This window comes from Denticeps clupeoides, unplaced genomic scaffold, assembly GCF_900700375.1.
Source record: "Denticeps clupeoides unplaced genomic scaffold, fDenClu1.1, whole genome shotgun sequence".
NCBI classification, from domain to species: domain Eukaryota; kingdom Metazoa; phylum Chordata; class Actinopteri; order Clupeiformes; family Denticipitidae; genus Denticeps; species Denticeps clupeoides.
The window spans coordinates 160,786-174,803 of NW_021629692.1; the positions used below are offsets into that span (position 1 = coordinate 160,786).

General features: G+C 44.3%; 3 protein-coding genes across 6 annotated transcripts; 1 reads left to right on the plus strand and 2 right to left on the minus strand.

Moving 5' to 3' along the window:
* The first annotated feature begins 42 nt into the window (after positions 1-42).
* On the plus strand, positions 43-1,008 carry LOC114771726 (hydroxycarboxylic acid receptor 2-like). The gene has a single exon (XM_028965050.1). It carries the CDS (start codon positions 43-45, stop codon positions 1,006-1,008), a length of 966 nt encoding a protein of 321 aa, XP_028820883.1.
* Positions 1,009-2,802: 1,794 nt separating this feature from the next.
* Positions 2,803-9,278, minus strand: LOC114771733 (pleckstrin homology domain-containing family A member 2-like). 4 transcript variants are annotated; one of them, XM_028965065.1, is made up of 12 exons: positions 9,121-9,278; positions 8,799-9,023; positions 6,723-6,779; positions 6,579-6,627; positions 6,232-6,329; positions 5,783-5,914; positions 5,582-5,692; positions 5,398-5,466; positions 4,627-4,697; positions 4,460-4,523; positions 3,490-3,567; positions 2,803-3,400 (listed from the first exon to the last, which is right to left on the minus strand). In XM_028965065.1, exons 2-12 carry the CDS (start codon positions 8,937-8,939, stop codon positions 3,056-3,058), a joined length of 1,215 nt encoding a protein of 404 aa, XP_028820898.1. In that variant the 5' UTR covers positions 8,940-9,023; positions 9,121-9,278; the 3' UTR covers positions 2,803-3,055. The 4 variants fall into 4 exon arrangements, with proteins under 4 accessions (XP_028820898.1, XP_028820901.1, XP_028820899.1 ...); XM_028965068.1 differs by having other exon boundaries at positions 8,799-8,922; positions 9,121-9,268; XM_028965066.1 differs by having other exon boundaries at positions 8,799-9,044; positions 9,121-9,255.
* A 2,257-nt stretch (positions 9,279-11,535) lies between these two features.
* LOC114771727 (stonustoxin subunit beta-like) lies at positions 11,536-13,066 on the minus strand (the record flags this gene model as incomplete). Its single annotated transcript, XM_028965052.1, has 3 exons — positions 11,536-12,139; positions 12,234-12,240; positions 12,856-13,066. Coding segments are annotated over 3 exons (781 nt in total), but the record flags the coding sequence as incomplete, so codon positions are not given.
* Positions 13,067-14,018: the final 952 nt, after the last annotated feature.

The following is a 14,018-nucleotide window of genomic DNA, read 5'->3' on the forward strand; positions in this document are numbered from 1 at the left end:
ATCTGAGAACATCTGCAGCAGACCTCGGCAAGCAGCGGTAGGATGGAGACGTCGGCCAGCGGCTGCTGTCCGTATGACGGCGGCGTGCTCACCGAAGTGCTGCCCATGCTGCTCACCTTCGAGTTCCTGCTGGGGGTCCTGGGGAACGGTGCGGCCCTCTGGATCTTCTGCTGCCACATCAAGCCATGGAAGAGCAGCACCGTCTTCCTCTTCAACCTGGCACTGGCCGACTTCCTCCTCCTCGTGGTGCTGCCATTCCGCGCCAGCTACTACGCCGCCGAAATGGACTGGAGGTTCGGAGAACTTTTCTGCCGGGTCTTCCTGTTCATGGTGTCCCTCAATCGCAGTGGAAGCATAGTCTTCCTCACCGTCGTCGCAGTGGACAGGTACATGCGCGTCGTCCATCCTCACCATCAGCTCAACTCCATGCTCTTCTCCAGGGCTGTGTGTTTGGCCGTAGCTCTCTGGGGAATCGCCGCCTCCTTGAACGTGCACCTCCTGGCCCAACCTCAGTCTCTGCTGCTAGCAGGAAGCAACACGACGCAGTGCGAGAGCTTCATCATCTGCCTGCAGTCTGACCCGGCATCTTTGTGGTACAAATCCGTCTTCGTGGTCTTGTTCCTCGTGCCCCTGGCTGTTATCGTGCTCTGCTCTCTTCGCATCGTCTCGGAACTGAGGAAGCGGCACCTGGACCAGCATGCGCGGATCAAGAAGGCCTTGCACGTCGTGTCTGCCGTGGTCGTGGTGTTCGTCATCTGCTTCCTGCCCAGCAACCTTGCCCAGCTGCTGATCTGGGTGAAGATCTGGACCAGGGGACGTTGTGACGCCATGCAGGATGTGAACAAGGTGTTTTACGCGAGTCTGGCCCTGACCTACCTCAACAGTGTGCTGGACCCTGTAGTCTACTACTTCTCCAGCCCAACCTTCAAGAAGGTCTTCAGCCGCCTGCCAGGAGAGCAGAAAGTGAGGGAGGGACGGGACGGGCAGTGCCCAGGACAATCAGACTGAAAACGAGTCCCCGTTCCGTCCTCTCATTCTTGTGGTAGGAATCAAGAAGTAGTTGTTTTGGATGGAAATCTCATTCCAACAAAAAGACAAAAAAAAACTTTTTCATTTAAACTTGTAAATAATTCAGCATTTTCAGATTTTACTTTGTTATTGATACATGGAAATGCATTTAATTCCTTTTCAGTGTTTTTAATATTCTTTATTATAACTCAGTTTTGAGTTTGAATCCTGGCTCGGACCTTGCATGCTCTCCCCGTGTTGGAGAAGGTGTCCACCAGGTTCTCCGGTTTCCTCCCGCCGTCCAAAGGCATGGTTAATTTAGGTTAGGTTTAGGTTAATTGCAGTGGAAGCGTGTGCCCTGAGGGACTCCCGAGGCCACAATCCTGAACAGTGGGATTAAGCGGTCATGGAAAGTGTTTTATTCACTCACAAAAATGGCTGATTTTAATTAATATCGTTACCTTCACAACAGTTCTTTTCACATGATAATTAACTACAAAAAAACTCACAGTCCTTGTAAATAAATGATTCATGGTTTAATTGGAAACTTCGGCTTGCTTCCTGACTGACCTGGATTAGTTATTTTTTCCTAAAAGGTTTTCTGAGGACCAGGTGCTGTAAAAGTGAAGTGCAAGCGCACAGTTTTATAATTTCTCACCACTAGGGGCGCCCTGTTTACTCAGGTTAACGTCTTTACACCACAGGGCAGCGGTGTACCTGAAATGTATGAGGAACAAGAAAAAACAAACGCATAAAAATAATTTATTGCATTAAAAATGCCATCGTACCACGAGTGAACTGCAACAGTTCCACACATTAAACGTACAGTATGCCAGATCAACACCAGTTTCGAATTTTTTTTTTTTTTTCCACCTTCAAGTAATCAATTCGTCCTGCTCGGAACTGGAAATACTGAATTGTGCACACATCCTGCTAAGACGCTTTAACATATCCAAGCTTCATCACACCGCTTCCATCTTCCACAAAAAGTACAAATGTTAACAACATGAACAAAAGATAAAAAATATACTTCAGTCATACTTCAGCAGAGCACATTCCTTCACATTTCATTTGTACCTTCTCCTACGTACCACACTCCCCTGAACTACTCCTAACATCAAGCTTAATACTTTTTTTTTTTTTTTTTTAGACGACAACTTGCTTTTTCACATTTAATTTGCTTCACACCTCTTTGCAATGCTCAAGATCATTTTGGGTGCGTGCGTGTGAGCACATGTAGATATATCAGCAAGCACATAGAATAGAAAGAGGCATGTGGTGGGTTTACAGGGTTGAGGCAAGGCCAGCTTTGGTCTCAGCGTCTGCTTTGGCTAAAAAACTGATCATTCTTCAGTCTAGGAGTTAAGCAAATACCTCAAAGTTCACGGGTAGGAATAGGTTAATTCAGATTATTAATTAAAAAGCAATAACACAAATAATTTTTTAAAAAGCACTGTGCTACAAAAATTGTTGTCCCCTAACAATTTTTTTTTTGTCTTAGTGGTCCCCTAATACTATTTTCAAGATTCTTAATTGACATGTGCATAGTAATAGCAGTACAATACGCAGTGAAATGCATCTGAAGTCTCTTTCCAAAATTCAGCCTTGGTGCAGAATCACAGCCCCTTTGATCCAGTCCCACTGTGACATTTCCCCGGAAGCGCCGTTTTGAAGTCTGTAGCTTTAAATGCAAATGAGGAGGAGAGCGGAGGGGCGAAGAGGAAATTACATCATCAACACCGTTCACCAACCACAATGTTTTTTTGTGCTCAGCTGCAATGCTTGGCACGTTTGGAAGCCATGATGGTCAGTGTGCATAATGTTTTAGGGGAGGGGTGGGACATCCTCTGAGCGGAAAAAGCATGAGAAACGGGAGGGAACCTTTCCCCTTATGACATCATAAGGGGACAAATTCCAGATCGGACCGTCTGAGCTGTTGTCATTGAATCTGAGTGAGCTTGAGTGCAGCTGGAATGAGCATTTGCTGGCCATCAATTAGGCAAGTTAGCGAAGAGGTTAGCAAGCAGGGAAGGTCGCACAGACCAAGCTAGACATCAGAGGTGCGGAGGCTGCGGTTCAAGTCAAAGTCACTGTCGCTGGCCGAGGGCTGTGGCTGGGAGCGATGCCGCTGTCGGGGTACGGGGTCAGAGGTCGGGACGTTCAGAGAGGGCAAGGAGCTGAAGGCGCTGTCCTTCTCTATCCCCCTCTCCGTCTCAGTGCCCTCCTGCTCGGCGAGGCCTTCGCGGGACGGCACTGGTGTCCATGGCTGCCACGATGACGTGACCGAGGTGGACTTCACCAGCGAGGGTTTGCTCCGCCCGGCGGGCAGGGCCGGATGGGAACGGTTGCTGTGGCCGTAGAGGGAGGATGAACGCCCCCCAAAGATGGGATCCTGAAGAAAGAAGAGCAGCGCACAAATACTTATCCACTCTGGCGTGACGTGTGTAACTGTGAAGGGACGACACACGCATGCACACTTACTCTATGCGGCCCTCTGAAGTCCTGAATCTTCTCTCGAATGTCTCTGATCCATCCCTGCATGTCCTCCGGAGTGTCGGTCTACACAAACACACGCACACAGTTAGGTTCTTTTCCCCAGAGACTGCAAATAGAGATGCATTGAGAAAAGCCTTTTGTGTGTGTGTGTGTGTGTGTGTGTGTGTGTGTGTGTGTGTGTGTGCGTGCGTGTGTAGGCTGCATGAGTCCATGTGTGTATTCAGGATGTTTGGCGAGCGAGTTTGTTTTCCATAATCTGTCCGTTGGTCTATTAAAAGTTGTTATTGACAGGATGCATGAGTGACAGAGCATTAAAACAGATGCGAACACCACATTAAAAAACACACACACACACACACAGTCCTAACAGTAACTGTTAGGACTGAGCAAAAAGTTTGTAAGTTTAATATAAGGATTTCATTGGAAGATAGGCACACAATATTTAAACAAAAAAATTCTCAGATACAAATCGATAACTAAATTTTGAATTGATACTAAATTTATCAATACTTTCCAGATCACAGACATTGGCATCAGACTACAAGAATTTAACAGGCATTGCAAAAGTGCATCACTCCGAATCAAGTAGCTTGTAGTCAAGTTGGTGTTCAAATGTAATATAAATATTTTAATTCATATTACGTTTGCGAATATTTTAATTCAAGCAATACTGTTGAAGAAAGTTGAATGGCTGTGTCTTCGCTTATCTCATTTTAGAATTATCTAATTGCACAACACACATTTATTGCGTGTGCTTTTTTCCCCATTTTATTTGTTTAGTTAATTCTTTATCCATTTATCAATTTACTTATTTATTCATTCGTTTCTTTATGTAATGTGTATACATATATATGTTCTGACCAAAAAATAGACTTCATCTGTAGTATTGAAAATAATATTGAGTATCGAGCTTGAAAATTCAGTATGGCTAGAAACCTAGGGCAGACAGACGTACCTGGATATAGAAGGTCCTCGCTGAGGTGATGATCTCAAACAGATTGTCACGCATGAGCAAGTCCCTAGAACCACAAAACATGAAATTATATTCATCATAAACTTACGAGTTGGACTAAGTTACACAAGGTTCTAGTACAGACACATATTGTGTTATTATGGTCTTACCCTGATTTCACCAGACATTCGTGAACCTTCTGTATCTCTCTAAGACGAATGCTTCTTAAAGGAACCTTATCCTGAAAAGACAGTAGTAGTAGGTGAGGGAGGTATTCAGTAGTAGAAGGTAAATTGATGTAAATGATGGCAATGAATACAATGATATTACATTTGAGCTATTTACAACATCAACCAAAAGAATTACGGCTGTCGATAGTAACAAAATAAACACTGTACTTGTTGAATCAATGCTTGATTGTGAGCGTGTCTGTCATGCATGGGGTGCAGAGAGGCAACCAATCATTGGTTTTCAATCGTGATTCCATTGTAATTTAAATGTGTAATTATTTCTATCAGCCAGACGTTTAACTTAAATTATGTATTATAAATTTTTTTAAAAAAGGTAGGAGCCTTTCCTCATTCTGGAAGATTTAAACCCCCTCCAATCAAGAAACCACACACTCAGGTGTAGTGTAGAGTCCATCTCCTCCCTCCTCCTTCTCTTTCTTTCTTACACCTTGTTTACTGACACGATCTGCATTTTCACTGTCGAACTAAGGAACCTGACATTGTGAACAGCGTGTCAGGGTTCTTAGATATTTTTTCAAAAACGTGTGTAAGTCGCTCTGGATAAGGGCGTCTGCCAAATGCCTTAAATGTAAACGTACAAAATAATTTCCATGACTCTTCAATGACTCTAAGACAAAATTTCCATGACCATGTGTTCTCTGAAAATCCTGTGCAAATGTGAAAGGAAAAGATACGACTCAATGCACTTACAGATTCATTTTTGAAGTAGCTCACGGCTTGATCATCTAGAGTGAAAAACCTCCTCTTCCAGCTCTTCCTCTGTTGTAATAAAGGGGGGAGAGAGAGAGGGAGGGGGGGGGGGGGGGGGGGGGTTACCATTATCAACACTCAGAAACCGCGAACGTCTAACGCACAGCCTCTCACCCACACTCACCACATTGCCTTGCTTGACGCAGTAACCGCATCTCACCGCATTTGGCCGAGAACTTGGCCTGAGAGAACATTCACCTTCCAGCCGAACACATATGATGCCCTCGGCATCATTCTAATGACAAAAACATTAAAGGGGGCATTCAGAACTAGAGCATCATCATCATCATCATCACATTCAACCATACACGGCAGAAGCCCGCACCTGCGTGATGGGAGTTTGCACGACGACTCCCCCAACAATCTCAGTTTTATAGGCTTGCAGTGACGATGACGGGGGTTTGCTGGATACTGGAGCCATTTCGGAATTCTCTGCTACAGTGGTTGCCTTGGGAACCTAACAAAAAAAAATCAATAACCATGTCCACAATTAGAAACATAATTTGTCATTTATTTTGCAGTTTAACAAATGAGCCACATTATCCAAAACGTCACAGACTCAAACGTAACCCACATGCACCCACCTTATCAAAAATAAGCAACTTCAGCAAGATTATAATATATTTAAACAAATGTTACAAAAGACAATATCAAACACTCTTTAAAAAAAATAAAACAAGCTGTTAGGAGGTTAATACTCTACAGAGAGGAAGTGAAATGCTGAATATATTGTTTGTGGTTGTGTGTGTGTGTGTGTAGTACAGCTGTACTCACTGTGATTTTGGTGGCTTTGTTCAGCGCAAGCACCCAGTCTTTAAGATCAACAGCATCATTCGCTTGGAGGAAGTAACGTCTGGATAAGGCATTAATGACTGCGCGCGTGCGCGCACACACACACACACACACACACACACACACACCACACACACACACACACACACACACACACACACACACACACACACAGACACACAAGAATTTGCATGTGAAAATCTCATAAGCAAACGGTTCTATTATTGCATACTTATGAATGAAACATGAGCAGAGACCTGCTGTCTGATAAACCCAGACATGTTCATCATAATCAAATACAAAATACTAAAAGAAGAGAGACTTTTTACCAAAGCAGAACTCGGCTTTGGGTTTCTGCTTGGCAGTAGCTTCGCTGACCTATGACCCAGAAAGCACAGGAAGTCAGAGATGCTGAGATGAGACCCCGAGAGAAGGATGATGTGTTGGTGATGTTCCTACCACGGCGCCGTTACCTTGGACACGTAGGTCAGACGCAGGCTTCCCACAAACTCTGCTCCCTTTGGTAAATTCTGCAACCCAAAGAAACCGGATGAGAACCAGTGGGTTCTATAAATGAAACGATAAAGTCTAATATTTTGGTCTCATCTATTAAAGAGTTATTTTTTATTTACTTTTAGGATTTGTGTGAAAATCTGAAGATGTTTTAAGTAATATTTATGAAGAGGGTTCACATTTACATTTGTGGCATTCGGCCTTTATCCAGATTGACTTACAAACGTTATTTTTTTTTTAGTACCGAAGAGTTTTTCAACCTCCAAAAATCTTGAACTCTCCTAATTTGCATTTAGACGTATCCAGTGAGAGGATCATAGTTAAACAGATCCAACCAACGCGTCCTCCTCAGCCCGGGAAGAGAAGGAGCCCATTTGGCATATGGTATGTCCAGCACCAAAATGAGACGTAACCAATGGGACAATTCAGAAGTAGGGACCTTTGCGAGTCTTCACAATTCTTTCTGTAGTTGAATTATTTATGCAAAATCAGAGGACGCATTTGACTTACACTAGTGAACTAAAAAAAAAAATGTAACATTGCAAACAGAAATATTTTAAATGTACAGTACAGGCCAAAAGTTTGGACATCTTCCCATTCAATGTGTTTTCTTTATTTTCATGACCATTTACAAAACTATGAATGAACACATGTGGAGTTATGTACTTAACAAAAAAAGGTGAAATAGCTGAAAACATGTTTTATATTCTAGTTTCTTTGCTCTGATTACTGCTTTGCACACTCTTGCCATTCTCTCGATGAGCTTCAAGAGGTCGTCACCTGAAATGCTTCTCCAACAGTCTTGAAGGAGTTCCCAAAGGTGTTTAGCACTTGTTGGTCCAGCTCACCCCAAACCATCTGGATTGGGTTCAGGTCCGGTGACTGTGGAGGACGGGTCTCCACTTTTTGTTAAGTACATAACTCCACATGTGTTCATTCATAGTTTTGATGCCTTCAGTGAGAATCTACCAACGTAAATGGTCATGAAAATAAAGAAAAACGCATGTGTCCACACTTTGGTGTGTCCAAACTTTGGCCTGTACTGTGTGTGTGTCTGTCTCTCTCTCTCTCTCTCTATATATATATATATATATATAAAAAATTTAAAAATTGCAGACAGAAATAATTACACACAAACACAAAGGGTATTCAGATTCTTGCCTACATATTTATGCAAATCCAGAGGACGCCTTGCACTTACACTAGCGATCAAGCATCATGCACTACACACCCATTATTGTCCTTTACAAACAGGGCTTTTAATACACAACATATAAAACAACAATGGGAAATGGAACTCAATGTGACATTGGATGGTGATACTTGGATAGGTATTTGTTCTGGTTGTCATAAGGGGGTGGGGAGTCAAATGTGGAAGCAGCTTGACAGGAAGTCTAAAATCCGATTTTTCGGACACCACTAAAGTCTCTCCGCTCAGGGAGTTGTGGTAGCAATAAGCACATGTTTTGGGACTGTCCCACTGTTCAACACTTTTGGACTGAAGTTAAGGGGCATGTAGAAAGGCTCCTTAAAGTGAATCTTTCCTGGGACCCTTTAATGTGTCTACTGGACAAATTCCCGGACTATCTGTCCCAGGATCAGAAAACTTCGCTACATCTCCTACTGATGGCCGCAAGAAAAATTAAGACAACTTATTGGTTGAAACCTGAACCACCCACGACCTCACAGTGTATACAAAAAACCCCCAGACAGTTAGATTTAATGGAACAGTTGACAGCACAATTACAGCTGAAGACGTTCATCTTGGGAAGAAGATGGACACCAGTTCAAAGCCTTGTTGGATTGGCCACCTATGCTTTTAAGTTTATACTTTTGCTTGAAGCTTGTCTATTTATTTTTCCTCAGATCTTTATTATAATGATGTATTTCTTCATTTGAGAGCTCAGTACTGTGGTTATTGTTTGTAATTACGTCGAATGGTGTTAATAAAAGTAAAAAAAAAGAATCATTAAAAGTTTGATTCTGTAGGTTACTTTTATTCAACGCGTTTGAAATGGAGAAGCGGCCCGCCTCACCTGCGGATTGTCCATGTACCAGAAGAGGAAGTTGCTCGGCGCGTCGAGGACGAAGTAGCGCCGACAGAACCTGTCGCTGCTCTCCTTCTCCTCGATGTCCAGAAAGCCGCACACCCGGTTCCGCCTGTCCAGATACGGCATCGCCCACGGGTCAAGGGTCACGGGAAACGAAAGCGTCAGGGCCGACGTCGCGTCTTAGAACGCGCTACGACTTCTGGAGTTGCGCTTAAACGCAGTGAAAACAGCCTTAAAAGAACACTAGTTAAGGGACACGACGGCGACTTTTTTTTTTTAATGTCACCCGCGCCAGCTGGACACTTACCTGCCGCGCCTCAGCTTGCGCGTTTAACCACAGCCGAAAGGAAAGAGGAGGAGGAATAAAACGTCGCGGGGTCAACGCCCCGTTCCCGAGCAGATGCCCATGTCGTCCGCCGCAGCGGCGCTGGGCGGCTCTTCCGGGTTCTGCAGCAATGGCGCCCGGGGCGGTTCACGCGTTCACCCTCCGATGTGACGTCACGATGTGCCACCTTCTGTCACGGGATGCGGACGCGCAGTGGAGAGGGCGCCCCCTGTCGGTCAGTGAAGTGAAGTGGTTGTCATAGTGATACACAGCAGCGCAGCACACGGTGCACACAGTGAAACGTGTCCTCTGCATTAAACCATCACCCTTGGTGAGCAGTGGGCAGCCATGACAGGCGCCCGGGGAGCAGTGTGTGGGGACGGTGCTTTGCTCAGCGGCACCTCAGTGGCACCTTGGCGGATCGGGATTCGAACCGGCAACCTTCTGATTAGGGGGCCGCTTCCTTAACAGCTAGGCCACCACTGCCCCTTCAAGGGATGCAGACGCGCAAGTGAGAGGGCGCCCCCTGTCGGTCGGTGAAGTGCCACCTTCTGTCACGGGATGCAGACGCGCAGGGAAGAGGGCGCCCCCTGTCGGTCGGTGTAGCTCCCTATAAACGTGGAGTTTTCTTTTTTTTTTTCATGTTGCCCGGTGCTTTTTTCCGCTCTCAATATGACACCTTCTGGTGAGGTTTTATATAGTTTGGGTTTATTAATACATTTTATTCATGATTTAGAAATTATTCGATTCCCAAATCTCACAAACTGGTTGGTTGAACATGACAGTGAGTTTACTGCACTCCACTGACCTCCACAGATCCCAATCCAGAAGAGCTCCTTAAGGATGTGATGGAACAAGAGATTCATATCATGCATCTGCAGCCGACAAATCTGTGCGGTATGTTTCAAATGTCTTGACCTGACAACCTAGTACCTAATAAAATGGCTGGTGAGGGTACATAAGCAGCAAAAGGGGCACTTTAGCAGCAAAAGGTAGAATATGATGAAGAACCAATTATTGGCAAAACAAGTGAGATGATCAGATGAAATGTTTAACGTTAAATGAAAAATTGAGTTAAACACATATACACACACGTGTGTGTGTGTGTGTGTGTGTGTATACTAGAGGTGGGCATAGATTAATTTTCTTAATCTAGATTAATCTCACTGTAATCTTGGAATTAATCTAGATTAATCTACATTAATCTAGATTAAAATGGCTCATTTGAATTCTGCCGAAGGCATTCAGAATATGTGCGCTACCCAAATAATGACTAAAAGTAATCTTTGAGACGGGTTTCTCAAACCAGGTGGCGCATTAGAAAGGGGCTCATCTCCTGTTTCCAAAATGCATCACAAACTGCTTGAGAAAGCTGTTCTACTATGATAATTGGTGATGAAATTAAATTATGTTCAATAAGATGTACTTGTGTTTACCAACTGTTTATTCAGATAAATAGCTGCATCATGTTACCACGTCACGTTTGATGTGGTAATTTCACAGTTCGAAGACTCGTTCTCGCCCCCTACAGTGCAATTCGGCTAGGTATACATCCGCACTAAAATATCAAGGTGAAAGTCATCATAGTGTAGCGGTTCTTCTTCTGCGTTGTGTAACTTTTTGATTTGTTTCTTGAACCACAAATGATGAGCTGACACCCAAGAGATTTTCTGTGCAAAGTGTATTCTGTACAAAAAGCCAGGTCACGTCAGAACATCGCGTCACATCGCGTCTTTCTGACCTCTCTCTCTCACAACTCACGCCATGTGTCCAAGAGAACTGAACATTAACATAAAGCATTCACAATTTACAATACTGCATTCTGTATAAAAAGCAAGGTCGCGTCAGAACATCACGTCACACATCGCGTCTTTCTGCACCTCTCTCTACAATACAGTATTAAAAGAACATTAAAAATATTCACAAAATAACACACATGCAAATATTCTTAATATGTACATAAATTAAAATGAAAGAAATAACTTTTTGCACACAAACCCCACGCACCTCTCACAACTCACGCCATGTGTCCAAGAGACATGAACCGGGTCTCAAAAACAAAATAAAAGTCTTTAGGAAATAAGAAAGTAAAAGACACAAGAAAGAAGAAATCTACTTATAAATCTAGTGTAACCATTTAACTCCGGCACAATAGCTTGCGTAGTATAGACCCAGCTCCCAACCCAACTTTGTGAATAGATTAACGGCGATATTTTTTTTATCGCCCGATAAGAGTCTCACGTTAACGCAGCACGTTAACGCCGATAACGGCCCACCACTAGTATATACACATACATACATACATATATAATTTATATAATACAAATACAATAAAAGTATATTTATAAATATATATTTTAAAAAATCATGTCACGATCAAAAAGGATGTGTGTGTGTAATCTGTTCCCTGTATCATCAGTTATTAGACAAAAACTTTATTATAAAAGTTTCGCTGATGATCCATTGTAACAAAAATAAAACCCAGGATACAGGGGCTGGGTGAAGGTGGTCTGGACTCTGTACAGGAGGGTCAATGTGTCAGAGACGCTGTAGAAGGACAGAGTTCCTGCCCTGTGGTCCACATACACTCCTATTCTGGAGGAGATGTAGTCTTGAGGGAGCTCAGTCTCATTATTATTGTGGTAGAAGGAGGATCTGGATGTAGAGCAGAACAAAGTCCATGACTGATGATTGCATCCAAACACAGAGTCATTATCCTGCCCTTTTCTGTTGATGCTTTTATATGAAACTGATATAGAAACGTCACCACTCCACTCAACCTCCCAGTAACAGCGTCCAGACACACCTTCTCTACTCAGAACCTGATACCACATATCAAATCTCTCTGGATGATCAGGATATGACTGTTCCTCTTCACTGTACATCACTCTTCTGTCCTCCTCAGACAGATGGAGGTGTTTATTCGCTGTGTTTGGATCAAGTGTGAAATGATGAGAATCTGATGGAGGTAAAAACAGGAAGGATGTTCCAGGGATTAACACTCATCACACAAACTTTCAGATACACTTTTAGAATATATTGTTACATATTTATGTGGTGAATCCCTAAAGAAGCTATTGGATAGTCATTCCCACCTAATTCCTAATGGCACATCAGGTTAAAGGTTAAGTCCAGGTGTTCTTCATGAACACAAAAAAATGCTTAATGCAGGACAAAGGGCAAAGTTAAATAGGCCGTCTTATTGATTACCCCAAACCTGTATCAACTGGAGGGCATAAGGACCGTGAATCACTCCAGTGGTGCTACTTTTCTATCCAGTTTTCCAACTTAGCACCAGACAGAGAAGGAAATCCTGAAGGTCATCTCTTCAGGCAATTCTACATCTGCCCACTGGATCAAATCAAGACCTGCGGTATCCGAAGGGCTTAGTCTGTCAGAGGCTGAGGTGGAAGACTCGTCAGGGGCGTAGCGGTGGTTCCGTTTTATCAGGGTTATTCGGGAATAGGTAAGGATAAGGATGGATATTGATAATCGCAAAAATTTGGTTGGTATCCACTTCTGGTTTGGCATCCCCACTGGTGGTCTGGGCCCCCTGTGGAGTGGCAGCCATGACAGGACACCCCCAGTCACGAGAGTTGTGATGGCCCCACTTTAAAATCAGTGGTTTGAGTGCCATGGGGATGTATGTTTGGTTACGTATGTTTGGTTGGGAGGGGTGTTTGCAGAATGCAGCTCTTGGGAGTCCCTGGAGGTTACCTCCCAGAGGACAGGAGCGGACAAGATGTAGGCTGCGGGGATAATGGGGTCAGGAATGCGGTCCTCCTCATCTTGGCTGTTCTGGCAGGACAGGGCAGTGAGGACCAGGAACGGAAGTGCAGCCCCCTCCAGCCATTGGTGCTCTTCCTCCACCATCAGTTTGACTGCTAGCAGTTCTCTACTGCCTATGTCATAGTGCCTCTCGGCCAGGCTGAGACACCATGAGAAGAAAGTGCCCAAATGCATTTTCTGGTCTGCAGAGTTTTGTTGGGATAGCATGGCTCCCATCCCCTGGTCATAGGTACAGACTTCCAAAATGAAGGGCAGCTGGGGATCGGGGTTGTGCCACCTAGCTGTAGTTGTGAATGAATCATCAATAAAAGTTGGCAAAACCCAGGAACTTCTGAGCTGGCACTATGTCAGTGCTGTGGTCATGGCAGGGTCCATGGCAACCCCCTAGGGACTGAGGCTGAAGCCCAGGAAAGTGGTGTTAAGTTTGATGTACAGTCTGTTGTCAAGAAGACACTGGAGCACTGTGTGGACACGTAAGACTTGGGTCTGTGGGTCGGGGGAGAAAATGAGTATGTCGTCCAGGTAGACAAACACGGTTGAGGGAGTCCTGCAGTAAGTCATTCTTGACGGCCTAAAAGGCTGCAAGGCTGTTTGAAAATCCGAATGGTAATGTTCTGCAGCAGTAATAAAGCCCGTCTTCCATTCATCCCCCTCACGGATGCAAACGAGATGATTTGCATTGTGTAAGTCCAGCTTTGTGAATATGGTGGCCCCTGCAAGCAGCTCAAAGAACAGTGTTAAGAAGTGGGAGGGGCGTACCGGCTGTTCTTTGTGATGGCATTCAGGCATTGGTAGTCAATGCAGGTCCACAGCCCGTCGTCCTTCTTGCCAAAAAAAAAGAGTGGTGCTGCAATGGGCGAGGTGGAAGGCCAAATGATGCCACTGGCCAGCAAGTTGTGAATGTGCTCCTCCTGGTGCCCTGGATGGAAATATAGTAGAGTCGTCCTCTTGGGGGGGTTCAGTGTCTGGTAGCAGGTTTATGGCCAGGCCTTACAATTGACGAGGGTGGTAATGCAGCGGGTCAGTCTTTGTCGAAGATGGCCGTCATGGTCATAGTAGCAAGACAGGACCCCTGACAAGACGCATGACAA